General features: G+C 37.7%; 1 protein-coding gene across 2 annotated transcripts in view; it reads right to left on the reverse strand.

Moving 5' to 3' along the window:
* Positions 1-358: 358 nt before the first annotated feature.
* The window catches only part of syde2 (synapse defective 1, Rho GTPase, homolog 2 (C. elegans)), a 45081-nt gene continuing 25373 nt past the window's right edge, over positions 359-20066 (reverse strand). For both annotated transcript variants that reach the window (XM_007550821.2, XM_007550819.2), the window contains exons 5-8: positions 18025-18151; positions 10892-11073; positions 9097-9328; positions 359-4013 (exon numbers count right to left, since the gene is read on the reverse strand). In XM_007550821.2, coding sequence (XP_007550883.1) covers positions 3355-4013; positions 9097-9328; positions 10892-11073; positions 18025-18151 — 1200 coding nt within the window. In that variant the 3' untranslated portion in view covers positions 359-3354. The remainder of the gene's footprint in view (positions 4014-9096; positions 9329-10891; positions 11074-18024; positions 18152-20066) is intronic.

The following is a 20066-nucleotide window of genomic DNA, read 5'->3' on the forward strand; positions in this document are numbered from 1 at the left end:
AACCTACATAAAAGATGAGAGTTACCAGCAATGCAGATAAGGACGTCGGTCTCCATAGCAACCGCCTGTCATTATCCACAGGTGTTTGTTTTTTGGTTTTCAAAACAAATGGAAGTAACAGAAAACATAAAAAAGAAATATACTGCACTAAAACAAATGCTAATTATCAAGGCAAACCTGAAAATTATTTTGCAATGCATGTTTTCCAATTAACCAAACCTCTGATTTGATACATTTTAGTACTATAAATCTTTTTATTTTCACCCAAATTTAGGTTTAAATTTGATATAAAAGTTGCATTTTGAGGAAAACAAATACAAACTAAACGGGTAGTTTGAAAACATGCAGCAACCAAACATGAATGTAAAATAATATCTTTATTATGACCATGTTTTTCGGGTTCAATACAAAGCGCCTATCGGTTCAGTTTAGAGATGCGTTCAGTGTGGCACTTTCTCATCTAAAGGACAAAGAGGATGAGACTGAAAAGAATGATTATATCGAAAATGTGATGCAACAAAATGAAGCAAATGTTATTTGTAATAACAAATATAACAACAATGTGCTGTAACCATGCTGTATGTAATACACCTTACCTTTAGATCTCATATTATCACTAAAATGTTTCTTGGATTTAAAGTACAGTCTGCATATTTAATAAATGGATGAAAATAACTAATCTCCCTCCATGAGTTTTATGAATACTACTCAGCATTTTTTTCCTGTTCTCTTTGCAGGCAGATAGTTTAAAAACAACTTTGCTGAGGATTTTCATCAGACTCCCTCAGCAGTTCACTGATAAATGAAACTAAAAGAAATCCACTGAAAAACATACTTTTAAATTTGAGTTTGCCCCTTCTTAGAGAAAAATTCAGTTTGTTTGCATTTGTCCTAAACATTAAGGTCCATGACTACAGGGTTTTAAAGAATACATTACAGACTGTCACAATAAGCAGATTTAAATTCTGTAACACAAAACTTCTTTAAAAAAAATCTGGAAAATGCCTGTGACTCTAAATATTGTTCGGTGAAACAGACAATTATTTATGATAAGGCAGATGAACAAAGTCACACTTAAAAAATAGAAACAACAACTTATCTGTTTTTTAAACAATTCATAAGATTTAGCTAAATTTTAGCCCCATCTCACTTGCTTTCTCCAGATGGGTCAAGGCTACAACTGATCTTATACTTAAGTTACTTTTTTTAGTTCAAGCTTCTTTCAAATTATAAAAATGACCTTAAAATTCAAATAAATTTATAAGAAGGCCCAGAAGATATCATGTGGTAATAATGTAGTCACTTTTTGACTATGGTACCATATTTACAAAAAAAATCTTGTGCATCTTAATCAATCTCCGCCTCTACATCCTTTAGAAGAAAACACAATCCCATCATCAGTTTATCTAAGTAACAAGTGGTCAAACAAATAAGCATACATTATAAAATAGTCTTATTTTACACATAAATATGAAATACAATGGCAGATCAGACAGAGCCTTGCTTATGTTGGTAAAGCTTTTGACCATGCAACGTTCAGTACCATAAAAAACACACCAAAAGTCATGAACACATCTCAGTCCACCAGACACAGATTAGCTCAAATATATACACAACATAATAACAACACCAATAGCATTTTATCATATATTTTACAGCTAGTGTTGCATCATTAGTCCAGCACATTAAGATGTGTATAGGTAGCTCAAAGGGAGATTTACACGACTGCCGTCAACACTACAAGGTCATCAGAAGTTTTTTAAATACGCCATTGAAATATAGGATGTAAAAATAATATACTCCAAATACATTTATATAATTATATACATATCCATATAGGTTAAATACTGATCACTCTGAATCCCTGGATTGATGAAAATCTCCTTTGTTGCTTTAGGCAGCAAGGTAACAGATGCTAACTGGATGAGGCCTTCTAAATATCGCTACAGAAAACTAATGTTGACATCATTTGTTTCATTATTTAGCTTATGGTCTTCTGTTGTTTGTTTTAAAAAAGCATAAAGAAAAAGCTTTTTTTTTCACCCAAAGTTGGGCTAGCTAGCTTGGATTTTTATGCTAAGCTAAAAAAAACAAAACAAACTAATTTCTCTATTACTGCAACTTATATTTATTTACCAAATGAAAACATTTTCTGCTGCTGTAGATGAGAAGACAGACATCTAGACTGTTTGAGCCTGCTTGAAGCACAAAGATGACTAAAGAGAAAATGTATTTTTGTTTCACAAAGCTAGTTGGCTGTAACTTTTATGCTAAATTAAAATAAGTTTAGCTACTAAGTTGAGCTCAATGTGTCAAAATTCCCATCTAATAAGAAATCAAATAAGTAAATTTAGCATTTGGTTACTTTTATGACCTCCAGCATGAGATGTTTATCAAAACGCTTGCAAGCGCAACAAAAATTCATGTTTATTTTTTTTATCTTTAAGAGGAGTTTTCCGCTGGCCCATTTTCTCACTTTATTCAAATCACAGTCAGTCATTCTAACTCTAAAAAGCACGATAATCTACTCAGCTACCTGCCTAATAAGTGCATTAATGTTGTATAATATTCTTGTACCTCGACAGAAAAGCTCTCCGTTGCCTTAAAAAGGAAATCCACTTTAATAAAAGAAAATGACATGTTTCTCCTAAAAACTTGGCTTGTTTTAATCAGCACTCAAATCAAAAACAGGCAGTAACAGGTAGCAGCTCTGAAACAGATGTGAATTCATTTTTTTTTTTTTTGTTAGATTATTTCTCAGGTCAAAAAAAATATCCGCTTCAATCATTAAAACCAAAACTTTTTGGATATTGAAATTAAGACCAGTCTGTAGTCCGTTGCCAAAATTGTAGAACGGACGATTAAAATATCCAAAGATGTTATTTTGTTTGTTTGTACAATCAAGCTGTCAGGAGATAACGTATTTTCTTTCAGGGTGGATTTTCCTCCTGACGCACCACCTTCACACAATTAAGGCACCTTTTAAACCCCTGAGGGGTCAATGGGTTCTTCTAATAAGAAGAAAAGCAACAATAACAACATGGAACACGGAACAGGAAAGAATGCAAACCAAAACAAACCACATGATGTAAGACACATGAAAAACCAAAACAAAATAAAACAAAAAAAAAATGATGGAATGTCTGTGGGTAAGGTAGAAATTCTAGAAGTGCCCCGTTTCATTTCTTCTCCTCTCACCTTGTAACTTATTACAGCAGCACCACAAGCCACAGGATTCCTGTGGAAACACTGTGGGTGTTTGCGAAGCACCTTGATCAGTACTGTAGGTCCTCCTCAAACCACGTCTGTGTTTATGGGTCTACAAATGGATATGCGTGTGTGCCTGCGTAGTAGTCAGTATCCGACGTTGAGCTTGTTCTTGTTTAGTTCTCGTTCCAGGTTTCCTATTAGGGTGTCGATGCTCTCCTGCAGGTCTCTCAGATTGACCCTGTTGCTCAGAACGGGACTGATGTCCTGGATCTTCATGTACGCCTGGTAAGTGTGCTCTTTAGGCAGGATGTGGTTAAACACTTTCTCCTCCGCCTCCTCCTCTTCAAAAGCCAGCGTGCTGTTTGAACTGTCGCTCTCGCTTTCTTTCTCCTCCTCCTCTTCTTCCCCATTATCATCCTTTTTCACAAACTCCTCTCTTTGAGGTTCTTCCTCCACACGGAGATCAGACGCAGGACTTGTGGCCCTCTCCTGGTCATCTTCCTCTGCTGCGTCCTTCTCGTGGGCTTCCTCGGCTGCCTCTGTGTCTTCAGACGGCACATCGTCGTAGTCTGCTTCTTCTTTACTGGGAGGAAGCAGCAGTTCAGAGGGGAAGTAGCTTTCACCACAGCCGCTCCAGTCGCCAGCATATCTGTTGCTGGGACTGTCCAGACGTCCCGGTTTGGGCCGCAGGACACCGGCCATCTCTGCTTCGCTGAGGTTTAAAAACTGGGGGCGCTCTTTCCTGCGTCTCAGAGGAGGGGCTGCAGGGAACCGAAGAGACGATTGGTCATTTGGGTCCACAACTACAGGGAGAGATTAAAAAAAACAAAAAACAGAATAAATTAATCAGACTACCATAGAATAAATAAAAAATCATAAAAGTTAGCAAGGCAGATTTGTTTAAAGACCCAAAAGTTAAGTAACTAACGGTGCATCCAGGTAGTTTTTTTTTTCATTAATTAAATTTAAAAAAAGTAAAACTTATATAAGTTTGCGATATTTCAAGCTTTTATTTCTGTTAATTTGCATGAATTTGGCTCAACTAGTGAAAATCCAAAATTCAGTTTTTCAGAAAATGTTAATATTACATGAGACAATTCAAAAAAATAATTTTTTAAATGCAGAAATATGTTCTCGCCACCTTCCTAATGTAATGGCCCAAGTCATTTTCTTCCCAAAATCATCTTTTTGGTAAAAAAATAAAATAAAATAATAATAATTACTTATAATAATGAGGTATGTTCATGGTTATTGACTGAACATGTAGTTTAGTAGAAAACTACTAAATATTTCGGTAATAAGAATTTTAGGTTGCTTTTATGCAATATTCAAATTTTCTGAAAAAACATAATTTCAGTTTTTATTAAGTGTAAAACATTAACCAAACTAAAAACTTGAATCAAAAATACTTTATGGAGTTAGGATTGAATTGAATTACAGAAACAAAGCAGCTTTTTAATCCTATTACAATCTACACAGATGCCGCTGTAAAAATTGCAGTTATTCAGATATGCATTGTATAAAACCCAAACTAATAAAGTGGTTAAATTAGGATTTTGCAGAATATCTTATTTTACACTGATTGATAATGTTCCTGATCGAAACCAATAATTACAAATCACAAGCAAATAAAAGCCAAAGGTTTGAAAATAGAAAGTTTTAGCTTCTGTAGGCTCAGCTGCACATAAAGTGACTTGCTTTGTTGCTTCCCTTTTATTTCAATACAAAGAAGGTAAAAGTACTCCAGCTTGGGCTGCTCCATGCAAAGAAGAGATTTCTTTCCAGAAAGACAGAAATAATTTTTTTTGTAACTTTGAAGATAAAAATCATGTATTGTGTGATTTTGGATGATCTGAGCACCAATAAAATCCTCCAGAGCAAAAGAAATAAATTCTCATTTTATGGAGGAACTGCTTGCTGCTATTTAAAGGCGTCCAAGCAGTAATTTTATCAAATGAAGGAACATGCCAACTCGGGCGCATGCTAAAGTCACGCCCCACGCTTTGTGATTTTGTTGCCAGCCTGTTGCTGACTGAATAAAATGTAAAAGTTAACCAAAGTGATGCCCCATGGAAAAAAAAAAAAAATCACGTGACTGCCCCATGAAAAGGAAGAGTGAGTGACCACAGAGTCAGCGCAGTCTGGTTACCTGTCTGTCTTTATCTCTATGTACCATTTCTTACTGCATTGGAAAAGAATAAAACACAGTTTTGGCGTTAAGAGTCACGTTCTGTACTTAGAAAAGAAAGTCGGAAAGAGATCACAAATTCTGCTTGTTTTTTGAAACGTTTGTTTTTTTCCAGTGTTCCCAGAACAGAAATGTTGAGTTATGAAAGACGTCAGCTTTTTTTCTGTCATCTCAACGGCTTCTACATTTACGTGTATGTTCATACCCAACAGCAGACCCGAGGCTACAGACATTATCCTCCCTATTCAGAGACAGTGTTGTTCAGTTTCAGACACGATTCACTAATGCCATGAATTAAATCATTAAAAGAAGGAACTGGAAAACTTCAGTTTTACTTTAGTTAATTTCTGTTAACTGTTTCTAGAAGCCTGAAACATTTTGAGTCATTATAAGAAACTGTGAGAATATCTTGCTTTCTTAAAATCACATGTGAAGTTTGTGATATAAGGTTGAAATAATCTGAAAAAGTCTGCACATTCCTTCACAATCTGGCAGATTATACAGTTTAAATGTCAAATTAAAGGCGGCAAAAGTTCTGAAATGATTTCTCTTTTATTTCACAAAAGCCCAGGAGAGGCCTGTAGACTTTTTATTAAAATGCAGAATGGATTACTTTTGAGTACTTCTGAGTAACTGAACCCATAATTATTTGGCCGCTAGGAGGAAAACTGAGTGTGCATGCATAGTGCCAAGGAGCTCAGGCAATGAGACGACATGGGGAAATCAGCTCAGTCGATCTGGATAGGGACGTTAGCAGCAGCTCATTTTGAGCACTTCCTGTCCATTTCATACCGTAAAGCTTCACACCTAAACTATTTTATCTCTGAGCTTTTTCTGAATAAAAAATGTCACCTGGGTGCAACTTTACTTCATTCATCATCTTAGGAAGTTATTCACAATTAAACTACGAGTTCTTTATAGTGACTCTTGTTTCCAAAAACTTCTATTGTTTTTTGCTTCTTTTCCATATTTTCTGATATTTCAAACACTTTTCACGATGAAATTGGACAGATTTACAAAACAAATTGCATTTTTCAGATATTTGCAAAAAGATGTTCACAATTCAATAATATTCTCTTATTTTACTTTTTGGAACTAAATGTGTGCAAAAAAATCTTATATTTAAGTTTAAATACTTAATCTAGTAACCCTTTTATGCATGGATTATGATCCTTCGTGTCAGGATTTTTTCCGTTTTTTTGTACCTTTTTCTTAAGGCATAAAAAAAATTGTAAACACTTTTTCTTTTTTTTTTTCTTTTTTTTTTAGGTAATCAATTGTAATTTTCTCCAAATACAAAGTTGTTATTTGAAAAATACATCAGTAGTATTGTTCTTTAGGGGTTATCTGATGTCACAATATTCTTTTTACCTGCAAGAGCCGTCTACAGTAGAAGGAGGGACCGGGTCGGTCGGCATGCTTTTTTGTCTGTCGGCCATATTGGATTTAACAAAAATAATTTCTTGCATTTGCAGCTGATGGCCAGTAGTTGATAGAGTATTTTATGATGCATTAATGTCCACTTCAGTGGTCTGTGTGCATTTATAACATAAAAATTCACAAAAAGCACAAGAAAATGGCTTTTAGACAGTTGTCCGCTGTAGTGACCACTATGCATGAAAGGGTTAATAAAGACAGTCCAGTAAGTGGTGACTAGATGTTGATTGTCCCAGATCATGCTAAAGCTCAACCAGAGTTCTTCTGTAAACAAATACTCTCAGACGCTTCCCTCATGCTGTTCCTTCATCACAGACACATGCCCTTTCTCTCTCGCAGTTAGAAAACACGCCCAACATATAGCTGTCCGTCAGCTTTGCCCGCTCTCTCACGCTTTCTGTAAATGCCTCCAGTGTTTTCCCACCAGCAGCCGTCGGATGCCATCGCCTTTGCCCCCATGCGCATGTTGCTCAACGAGGCTTTGAATCGCGTTTGGTATGTGTGTGTAAGAGGCGTGAAGTGGCGGCTGAAAATATCTCATAATGATTGTGAAATGTTAGGGTGAAGCTCCGGGGGCTGAAGGGTAAGGTTAAGTCTGGAATGCCTTTAATTACAGTCCAGGCGTCTTCCAGTCCGTGCTGGGGAAGAGGATAGAATGGAGGTGAGGGTGTAAACAAAGGCCTGAACCTGGAATGAAAGCTTCTTGTAGAAGTTATTACAGACGGCAGCCAGAAAAGACCAGAAACTCTTCTCAGGAATTGCTTCAGTCTAAAACTTAAAAACCAGCTCACTTTATTTCTATCCATATCTAAGGGCCTAAAAAGAAAGAAAGACATTTTTTCTGAAATGTATATAATTCATCCTGTGCTTCATTTATTACATCTCACACAGGCTTCCTTTCTGGATATGTTTTTATATGTTGAAGCTCTTGTTATTTAAGAATCAATATTCTATTTTAGAAAGATAAGGAATCTTAAAATCAAGTTCTGACAGCAAAAAAATCGCTTTTATGGTCATGTTCTAAGTTGGGGCAAGATTTTGATCCACATCTGTGTCAGTTGTGAGCAGAACAACAGCAGAAAATGTCTATCTGAATTTATAATGTTTGTGTTTTGAAACTCTTTTCATCACGAGCAGCCATTCAATTCTGCAATAACTTAAAGAACACCTTTAAATCCTTGGGTAGGGTGCCAGACTGTTGGATCTCCATCATCCCTGATCTGCTACTCTATTGATTTAATGTTCCTCACTGGATAAACCAACATAGAAATATTTTCTTAATGCATTCAATTTCAAACTGGAGACTTTAACGCCCCGTTTCTTTTGAGTAAACATTGTAATTTCATTGCCATTTTTTCACCCTTTAATTTTTTTAACGTATTTTTTTATCTCTCCCATGAAACTCAACACAGCTACCAATAGCTTCTTCTAAAATAGCTTCTTATGCATTTAAAACAAAGTTAGTTAAGAGCAGGATTCAGAGGATGCAGCTACATTTAGCAGGCTCAAGCAGAAATAGATGAATGCCTAAAACTTTACAAATAAAGCTTCTGTAAAACAATCTAACAGAGGTTTGTAGCAAGACTGTAGTTTTAAAATTTGACATGATTTTGTTTTATTCAAGAACGCAACCAATATTATTGCATTACTTTCAATATGGGAATGGTTGAAACATATTCCTTGAATGTAAAAATCTAAAAAAATGCAGTTTTTTCATACAGGGATGACATAAATGTTTATTAAATGTCAAAAGAAATGGAGTAAACTTGCATTTAGCACAAATCTTTCCTTAATTGCAACATTTATCATCCCTGATCTTAAGTGCTTTCTGGAATAATCTTTGGGTTCCTTCATACTTCACAGCAGACAGCTGCAGCTAGCAGGAACAGCTGTGGCGGCTGACAGATGGGCCGCACAGAGGAAAGCTAGGACTCTGCTGGAGGACTGATCTGTCATAGAACGGCGAGGATACGCCTCATAAATTGGGTTTACTCTGGGCTTGCTGGCTTGGCTCTGATTGGCTCAGCCACCACGATAAAGCACATGTGGGGAGTTGCTTCCCAGAAAAACCAAAGATGGCGGTCGGTGACTATCAGCCACACTCATGCCAGCCTGGAACCTCAGTGATCAAAGCAGCCCAGTTCTTTTTTAGAGCTGAGCCACAAAGCTGGTAACAATTTGTAAACTACTCCATAAAAAGGACCAGCACGACTTGAATGTAAGTGAATCAAAAAAGCAAAATAGAAGGTTGTCGGGCTCACCTGGCCAGAGCTGCAGCAGGTAGTGCAGGACTTCAATGTGCTTTTTGAAGTGCAGGGCGCTAGCGAGCTCCTCTGAGTCGATGAAGACGCGGTTGGTGTGGCACGACGCCTCCTGACGCTGGCTGAGCAGCACTGGGCCAAAACACACCGCCAGGTTCTGACATGTCATCTTGTTCATTTCCTGGTAGGACGCCACGCGCTTCAAGTGGTCCAGAAGCTTCCGCAAAGTCATCTAATGCAGACACACACATAAGCGTGGACAAATTAGACATGTCATTATGCTGATTAGTAGTTGCAGTATTACCACTGTCGGCAGCAGAGGAGTATCAGAGTGAAGCCTCTTCTTCATCAAGCTAATCTGTTGCAGGAGCAGGAAACAGATGATCTACTCGGTGTTCCCCTCTTATTAAGATGCCACATTTTCAAGGTAAGACATGAGATCAAATCAGGGTTTCCCCCAGCGTGTTGTAAGCCTGGCGGGTTTTATTTGAGCCCCACCAGGCTAAGCATTGCTTGTTTATTTAACCTTAATAATCTTAATTTATTTATGTCCTTCACAGAAAGGTCAGGATACAGGTACAAAGGTCAAAGCAGTCAAAATAATCATAAGTGGAGTAAAAAATGAGGAGACAGTGACATTACAAAATCAAACATTTTATTATCAATTAATGAAAGATGGAAACTGATCAGGAAGATTGCCAAAAGTCTGACAGCAGAACCTCTTACTTTTTAATTTCTCCTTTTACAAACCAGTTCAGTTTTTATCACTTTAAGGAAGAAAAACTTTTAAATTATTTATTTACATGTGATGGAAATCTTCTGTATTTCCTATAATGTTTGGACTGAGAAGTTTGCTTGGATGACAGAAGTCTTTTCTTTGAAAAAACTAAGAATTTTGCAGAAGGCTGAAGCCCCGCGCTCTGCCTGTCAGTCGTAGGTAAATCACTTCCCCTGCCTTCCTTGCTGTTGGTGGTTAAATGGGCAAATGCCTGATTGTAGGGTGAGACACTTTTCAGTCCTTGGGATGATAAGGTGCTATACAAATACAGGTTGTTTACCATGTACCGTTACTTTCCCACATAATGGAACTGGGTTTTTGTTGTTATCAACAGTTTGAAAGACACACTAAAGTTTTAAAATGGGCTTGCCAGAGTCCAAAAACCAAAGGAACCAAAGAAATCAAGATGTGGGATGCTAACAACCTCCTATGCTAGAAAACAGAAAGCTAAAATTTAATTATAAGATATTAAAGGATAAGTTTAACCATGTGCACATCTATTTATTCATGCACAATACTTTTATTTTTTAGCAACGGTAATAAAGCTACTCATTGTTTTACTATTGACATTTTTAGTTTTTATCATTTTAGTATCATTTTAATTTTTATTCCAAGTAGGTCAACTGACTGAGTTGTAAATCTATAATTTGCACCAAAGCATTTAACATTTTACTATATATAAATCTTTATAGGTTGGTTTTATTGGTACCATAACAGTAATTATGTTTCCTCGCAGCTGAGACATTAAACTGGTTTGTTAGGTGCATTGTCAGTAATAAACTTTAGACTTTCCTCCAAGAATGACATGTACAGCCCTGCAAACCACTTAGCACTGCTACTATCACTACTCTGAAAACACACGTAATGTCGTAACAGTAGCAATCTTGGGCATTGCTGTCATTCCACAGCCGCCAGCAGCTTAGCCACAGTGACCTCTCTCATAGCTTCCTTTGTAAATGTATCTTCAGCCATGAAACTGTAAGACACAGCAGAGTGATGGCCGTATTTTTAACTTACCCTCTCCACCTCCGGTAGGATTTCCAGCAGGCTCACGGTGTACTCAGAGTCTGCCAGATCGTTCTCGCACCCCGCAGCGGCCATCTTGAGGGGCCTGGTGGCCATGGTCTCCAGCACCGCCTCATACAGCTGCTTGGTGATTAAAGGGTAGGGAAGTTCACGCAGGTAGTCCTTTAGTACTCCTGCCGAGGGGAACAGAAAGATGACTGAGCATGAGGAAATATGACTCATAGTTCAATCTGAACAGATGATTTTCAGGTTTTCAGACATTTGTGTTTAACTACGATGAAAAAGAAAGTTTTTGTTTTGTTTAAAGGACTAAACTTAGTAAACATTTCTGATTAGTTGCTAGGATCCATAATGTTTGGAGTGCCACAGAGATCTGTTCTAGAACCCCTCTTTTAAACTCATAGGAATTATATGATTTATCAGACGTATTGGCTTCTCTTTATCTGCGCTGGAGATTAAATATATATCCATATTCTCTATCCCAAGTAGCTTATGTTTTAATGTAGCTATATCTAAATTTCTCGTATTTTTAAAAAGAAAATGTAAAATACTATTCTTTTTATCTATACTAGAAAAATCCTGATAATATGGCTCCACTCTACAAGCACTTCTGGTAGTTTGGGAAGACTACAATCCTCCCAAACCTGGAATATTTATATTTATATTCATAAAGTAAAATGTATAAATTTATTGGGATCATTATAAAACTTCATGACTATCAGAATGGTTTAATACCTCTCTAAAACAATTTATTTACCTTGTTCTTACAGAATGAAATGTGCGGGGAGCTAGCAAGCCGTCTTTCATTCACATCTTTCTGTAAAATAGGAAATAAATATCTACCAAATGAGGCTCCATTATTTCTGCTAGCGATCCTATGATGTCTGGCAGGCGGCCTGGTTGCGCAGGGTGTGATGCACTGGCTCTAAGTGTGCTGGGAGACTGGGGAGGGTCTGGTTTAACACCTGTGACTTTGGACTCCTGTAGCGCAGACAAAAGCCTCAGAACAACATGAAACCGACGCTGTCTGTCTCCACTAAGCTCCTGGCATGTCTTTTCTTCAAAGGCAAAAGGGGAGAATTAAAAAAAATAAAAAAGGTTTCTGGCAGCCTGACAGGTCTTTGAGAGCGAATGTCTGCTCTCATTTTCCTCTACATGAAGCTGGATCGGTTTTCAGGGAAGGCTAGCGGCTGTGTAATTAGCATTATTGGTTCTGCCTGTAAGTAACTCTAATCTTCAGAAAGATACAGCCACCTCAAATAATGCTAACATTTTGTGAAACGTATTTTTAAATTAATGCGACTACTCTCTTGAATTCAAACTTTTAATTTACAAAAAATATTCTGTTATAATGACAATAAATATTTATTTCCACTGATTATTGCAAAGGATTTAAATACCATCTGAAATGCTATTCTTTAATAAAAAGCAAATAAAATGTATATTTTATTTAATAACTTATAACTTGAATGGAGATTATTTTATATCTAAATTTACCAGGAATATGAATAATAATGGGTTGCATGAACATAATTTGGTGTACAAGAACACAGTGGTTAAGAATTTAAATTAGGAGCTTAAAGGTTAGAAAATAAAGCTTTTAAAAAGCCCTTTAACTTAAACAGTACTAAAGAGTTAAACAATATAGGAAAGGCACAACAATTTAAAATAATTACTTGTAAAGTAATTATTTAATTACTTGGCATTGGTGACAGAATTGTACACAACAAGAGTATCACAGAGGTTTGCATTGGGAAGACAATGTTAAGTAAAATCATTATATAATTTGCGGACTATATAGAGTAAGCGCTATCATTTCACTAATTTGTAATAAGCAACAAAGAAAAATCTCAGCTCATGAAAAAAACTAATATTGCATGTTTGTGGGTTTTAGGTTGAAAAATCACTTCATGCTTGATCCACCCTGAAAACCACCATCAGGCTGGACCCCTGTCAATGAACCCTTCCCTCACTGAATCTTACTGACAAGTTTTGAACATTTTGAACACAGAAATATCGAAAAGACAAATAAAACTTCTGTTCAAACAGCTGTCAGCCTTTATATTCGTAATATCCAGAGGCTTGTTGAACAAACAGTCCCAACTTGTCTGTGCTGAATAAAACCAGATCGCAGTGGGATCAATGTAAATGTGACAACCACCATCACTTCCTAGAAATTCCCAAAGCAGCAACACAATCGCTTCACATAACCAACGCTGATTACTGAGCTGGATTTAGGATCTTCTTCTTCATCACTCCGGTCCACCTGGAGTGATTAGCATCCTTTTCTTGTGCCTTCTATTTCTAGCAGTACAGTCTGAAGCGAATCCATCCTCTTAGGCACACCTTAATGTGCTACGTTTGTAATCCGTGTAAGCCACTGCTTTTCTTTTTAAAAGAACCTGAGGCTTAGAGCATTTTACGGATATTTTTGACTGCCTTGTTGGTCCATCGTCTGACAGTTTCTTTAGAATTAAAAAGCTCAAATCTTCAACTAAAGCATTGGTTTTAGGTGATAAGAAATAAAAAGTTTCTATCTTACTTTTTAAGATGCATTCAATGAATGCTGAATGCATCTTCAGTATTGCAAACTGGAAACAGAAATAGCAGATTCACTATAAAATGACTTATAGCTGTCTGTTTTAATAGTTTAAGCATTAAAAATATCTTAATATTCATTAATACCCGCAGCACATCGGCACTACAGATGCTAGCATCCACAGTTCTCGTTTTCTCTGCTCTATGGGACGCAGCCAATTGGCATCAAGGTGCTGATTGCACTAATCTGCAAACTCTTTTTACCAGCATCTTTGTATTCACAATCATCAAAATTGAAATGTTAATGTTTATACGTCTTACTGTGTAACTTGTGGAGGTGTGGATATATTATTTAAGCAGTGCAAATGTTTTTAGTTTTTGGTCAACAATCTTGTAAGTTGATCTGGACCAGATAACTTTTCAGGGCCGTTCAAAACTGCTTACACTGTTTACAAACACCAGACATAAAAAACCACACCTAACAATAATGTATTTCTGAAACATCTGCTAAAAATCAACCTGTACCCAAACAAAGCAGATATCATATCAGCCCTGGTATCACAGGTAAACAAGCACAATATCAGCTGTAAAGCAGCTGGGCCAGGTTTTAACGGCGCTCCTGCAAACAGACTGGAATCTTCATTAAATATCACCTCCTGTGCCCTGTGAACCAGCACATTTAATAACCTGACTCACTTCCATTCATGCTTCGTGTCGTTGCCTTAGTCATATGTGATATGAATGAGCAACATTTGATAACATCAATAAAAGCTACATTCATTCCCCTAAATGACTCCCAGCGCTAGTTGATTTCCAAACCAGATAACCGATGAACAAACATCGTCCCGGTTCTCCACTGACAGCGCTGATGGAAAACTCAGTCAGAAAATAATAATCAGACTGATTCATCATAGGAAAAAAAAAAACTGGAAGCAAAAATAATTCCATCTGTTTTCATCCATCCAACTCATTAAACTGAACTTTTTTTCATTGCTTAGGGAAGTAGGCAAACCAGATCTAATGAGAATTACCACAAAGCTTGTTTTTCTTCCATTCAAATGGAAACTCCTGCATGGCAGATCCTCTGACCTTCCCTCCGCTCCGAGACAGACTCAACAACAAGCAGCTGGACTGTTTCACGTAAAAGCTGCGTAGCAAACCTAAACAACCTGACTATTTCCTCGCTTTGCATAACATCTTTGAAGCCATTTCATACACGTCCCAGTTTCTGCAATGCTGAAAAAAATAAATAAATAAAAAAATTCCCTGGAAGAGTGTGTACGTGTGTGTGTGTGCACAGGTACTCGGGTAAGATGAGGAGAAAACAACCATTCAGGTAAATCATTATCCTGACGTGTGTTTACTTTAGTGTCTTAGACGCTGCAGGAGCCTGAACACGCACACACACATGCACGCACTCACACACACACTTACAACACCTTGATGAGGAACACATGAGGTCAGTCAGGGGCTCACTGGTGAACAGGTGTGTTTACTCTGCAGGTGCTTCACCGTCCTTCTCAGCCAAGCAAACAAACACCCACTGGCTGTGTTCGCTCTTATAATCAAGCAGTCGGCGTTTGGCACTATTAATACACTCCATATGTGTATATACACACATTACGACAGGAACTAGGGATGTACGATCCACCTTCTTCACTTCCGATACGATACTGATATCTGAGGTTCAGCCGATACCGATCCGATATAGAAAAACTGCTGGATTGACTTAAAACGTTTCTTTTTTTAAACATAGATATCCACTGCATAACAAATTTATTTGATATCTCTGCACCAGTACAGCACACTTAAATACACCAATAGCTTCTCAAACTTGGTCAACATGTAAAAAAACAACTTTAACAATATAAAATAAATAGTAAAGAAACAGAAACTGACTAAAGCAACAGGTCAAACATGTAAAAATCAACTTCAACAAACGTTCTTTCAAATGGTTCAAAAAGTATTATTTTTTAATTCTAAATATAATGTAAAATAAATAACAAAGCATGATGTCCTTCAGAGCACAAAACATAGAATTAGACTGAATAGATCTGCCCTCATGGACCAGGTACATTGTCTCCAATAATCAATTTATTTAGATTTTTAAATATACAGATATTAATGTTGGATTGGCGCATATCTTCTAGTTACAAGACATATCTCTGCGATCAAGACATTTCTTTAAAACTCTTACATGCTTAACTTTTCCACAACCCCAAATGTGCCACCAAACACTACAAGGCACACAATGCATTGGGGCATGGCTCTACCTTTGACCTCTTGTTCAAACAAAGCAGAGGGTCACTCCTCCTGTCAGTGCTGCAGTCAGCGCCCCGTCCGGAAAACAAATGTGGATTTGTTCTCCATCCTAACCGCCCCACTGCTGTGCACACCCCCACAGTACTTGGGGGTGGGTTGACGTGTGTGCCGCTGCCTCCACCAATCACACGGAGAATCTTTACATAGTGGTTAGCTCAAAATTTCCACAGAACTATTTCTGTAACTCTGGAACAGCTGCACTCCTGTCCTATGAGGTGATTTATTATAAATATATCCTGAATTAGTTCTTAATTTCTGACTTGCAGTTTAGGAAACAAATCAACGGCCAGAGAGCCGGCCTGCCTGCCGCTCTCTGTAAAACGCTCTCCTGCTCCCCTGGCCTGCCCAGAGTTCAGCTAATCCCCCATGCGTGAGCCAAATACCATCTGTGTTTGTTCGGCAACAAAGGGGGCACTTGTTAATGACTTTCCATGTCTTCACTGGAGTACTGCCGATGGTGGGGGGCAAAGCGGAGAAGGAGGATGAGGAAATGGCAAATCAGTCAAAACTCAGATCCAGAACTGTGCAGGAACGGTGCCATGATGGGAATCCATCAGCTGGTTTCTGGGTTCAGGGTTTATAAGAACAAATTGTCCCAATTAATGTCCATTTCACATGCATTCACTGAGGATTTTATTCAAATACAACAATTTGACACTCTTGTCACCTGCACTCCAGAACAAATCAAGAAAAAAATCTTGTTCGTATTATCTTCTGTAATGTATAAAATAAATGTGTAAATGTGGTATTTTTTTTACTATTAAATAATTACAGAATTATTATTATTATTATACATTTTTTATACAGTACTTCATTAAATAGAGAAAGATGCTTTTCCACGAATGCACAAAACTCTGCAAAAATGTTGTTGACATAACAACAAACAAAAAAACAACGAAATTAACAAAAATAACTATTTCCCATGCCAACCTGTTGTAGATACTCCTTTTTTATCTTTATATTGATGCTAGTATTGGAATATGAAACAAAGGATTTGATCTGAAACAGTGTAGGTCCATGCTCTGAGCATGTTTTGCAAGCTTTGAGTTGAACTCTGACCCCTAGGATAATCCCTTTCACTGCCAGCGCTTTTAAATTAGCCGTGTGACGCGCCACTCCTCCGAGCTCGTCCACACGCTGCTCACTTGACGGCCTGGAGATTAGTTTTATAAACCTTAATTAGAACGTAGTAAAATTAGACAAATTTCAAACAAACCTGAAATTTAAAAGACCAAAATAATGAATGTAGTAGAAGAAATATAACAAAGCAAGATTAAAACTCTTCGATCATGGCATCATGTATCAAACCAGCACATCTCTTCAGTTCTATCAGCCACAGCAACTCGCTTGGCAGAGCAAATTTAGGCAGCAAGCAAAAACCAACAATCCTGGATGGTGCAGGGCCTTTTTTTCCAGCCCGTTCAACTGTTAACTGTGTTCTTTGCTCTGCCTTGCAACTGCATGTGGATCAAAGCAGGCATGATGGAACGACGCCTAAGCGAGGCCTCTTTCTAAAACCAACAGCAGCTTCTACAATGCCTACTGGTTTCCATGGCCTTCCTCCACAGGAAAAGAAAGTCATGACTCAAGTCTTTTTCTACAACTTTTTCTGCTCCCTGAGCTGATGAACTCAGAGCTGTTCTTCAATTCACTGACTCTGTTTTATTTTAAAGTAAAAAAACAAAACAAAACAGAAACAAAGAATAAAAGTGATATTGTTGATTATGCTTTACTTCAGGCCAAACTGTATGACAACAGAAATCCTCTCAGTCATGGCAACCAGGGAGGGGACAGTCCATTACAAGTCCAAACCCACAAACTTGGTGGAGAAAGAATGACCTGAATGTAGAGCCGGGTTTGATCTGTGTGTGTGTGTGTGTGTGTGTGTGTTTGTGTTTTTGTGCTTCCCTTCAGGCATCGATCTATATGTCGACTGCTGGAATGCTTTTTTTACCAACACCATGCACTCACACACACTGCTAGAAGTGCACGTGTGAGGCGGTCACACCAGCTCAGACAGAACGTTTACCGATTGAGATCAATACTAAACCCAGACTCCAACACACGAAGGTCTCATTAGTTTCGTCTGTAGATTCACTGGAACCACGTTTATCAATCACTGCTCATTTCACCTCAGTGGCTTCAAGTCATTAGGTCACATTGTTCTAGTTACAGTTACACTGCGCTAAAATGTGATTGATATTCCAAAGATTCCCTGATTAGACGGGTCCAGTTGTGTTTTCCGCCCCAGCTGATCACGCTACCTGTGATAACGTTGATGTCAGGGAACATGCTTTCGCACAGCTCCGCGCCTTGGCTGTCTCTCTCGAACGCCTCACGCAGCTCCTTCTTTACGGCTGCGGAGCCACACAGGCGATAGAGACCCACCACCTGGAATCACAAACACACAGAAACATGTTAGTCAAATATGTAATTCATAGCATTTCAGACACTTTTACAGCCTCGTTTATCAGCTTTAATCACTCTGACTTTGATAAGCTAAAGTTTACAACAATGTTTTTAGAAATAAATACAAACTGATTTATCACTATTACCTCTTACTGTTTTGTGTTTGAAATCAAATGTGTTGCTACTTTCTTAAAGATGGAGTTATTGTCCAAAATGGGCGTTTAAGAATAAAATGTAAAGTCCAAACAGATAATCAGATCTCGACTGACACATTTTACTTCAAACTGGAGGCACACCAATGTTTTGTTGATGTACTTTAAGGCCACACCTCAAGTATGCTGATTTCCTGAGCACCATGATGGGAACTCAAAGGTAAATATCTGGTTCAAACTCGTGAAGGGTGGTGGGGACATCATGATGACAGATGGTGGGTTAATTACTTTGCATACTGCCACTGCAATATTTCACACTGTTGTTACTATTGTGGCCTTTTTTAATTTCGTACTTTTGGTCTTCAACACCCTTAGGCTAACAATTAGCTTTAGACTCTGTAGGTAACTAATCTGTATTCATACAAAATTCAAACAAGATGCTACAAGAGGAATGAACTGGAGATTAGTGATTAGTTTCTTGTGACCTTTTAACAAAGTCAGAAATACCATCACCTACTTTGATGCTGATAAACATTTCTGACAGTCAATAGAAGCTATTCGTTGCAGGTGTCAAAGACTTGAGGTTAATCATTTGCGACAAATTGCGGTGTAATCTTTGTCTCATCGCTACTTCTTATGCTGTGTATTTACTATTCTGCTGCCTAGTTTTATAATAAAATATTTCTAGAAATGTGCATTTGATGGGATTATCACTACAGAGAGTTAATAGCTTTATGCTCAGACCTTAAGTTGCAAAACTACCAAACACATTGTCACAAACATTGTTCGCCTAAAAATCTATTTTTATCTCATGTAATTTTCAAGATATAAAAATAACAAAGACAATGTCACACACATTGTTCATCTAAAAATGTAATCTAATGTAGCATTTCTTATCACTAATAAGAAGCAAGCTTTTTAAATTATCACTATGTAAGTTATGTACCAAGATAATAATTATGCACAGAACCTTAGAGGCACAAAACATTTTGTTCCAATAAATGATTTTGTAACGGCAGAGGTTATGGGATTCTTTCCTGATGTCAGTGACAGCTGTCAAGACGTTTCACTCTTAAAGGACAATTTCGGAATAAATGTTAATGCTAAACAGCAGCAAACGCAGCAGCATCACATTTAAAAGTGGCAGAGTGGGTAAAGTGACAAGGTAATGTGAGTTACACAGTAACAACCCTCTAAAGTGAGTATTAACTTACACTGGGCCCCATGAGCTGAAACAAGCAGTTTGAATTTCCATCTCATCACACGACAGTTCGCTAAAAACCTAAATGCGAGACTTTCTGATAGAAAGTGGACAAAGATGAAAAGGCTCTCAGTCTGATAAAAGTGCCACATCTTTTTGACTGATCTCCTGTAAGGACCAAGGTGATAGCAGAGCATTACAAATGAAAGCTATGAACCATTTTTGTTTCTTTACCTAAGCCTCCAGACTGTGACCTAAAGGGACTGGAGACATCTGATAGCTGAAACTTGGCACCGCTGCTCTCCTTGTTATGCTGGGATTAGGTCTGGCTGCAGACATACCATAATTTCTTCTACATGTGTCTGTCTGGTATGTGGCATAGCAGGCCAACTGGTGTGGTTGCCCCAGTAACGTGTTAAGTCAGTGGGCTGTGAATGGCGGGTCGAGACTGGTTGTGCACATGCAAACACACACACACGCACACGCACACACACACACGCACACACACACACACACACACACACACACACACACACACACACAC

The sequence above is a fragment of the Poecilia formosa genome, unplaced genomic scaffold, assembly GCF_000485575.1.
Source record: "Poecilia formosa unplaced genomic scaffold, Poecilia_formosa-5.1.2 Scaffold38, whole genome shotgun sequence".
In the NCBI taxonomy this organism is placed as follows: domain Eukaryota; kingdom Metazoa; phylum Chordata; class Actinopteri; order Cyprinodontiformes; family Poeciliidae; genus Poecilia; species Poecilia formosa.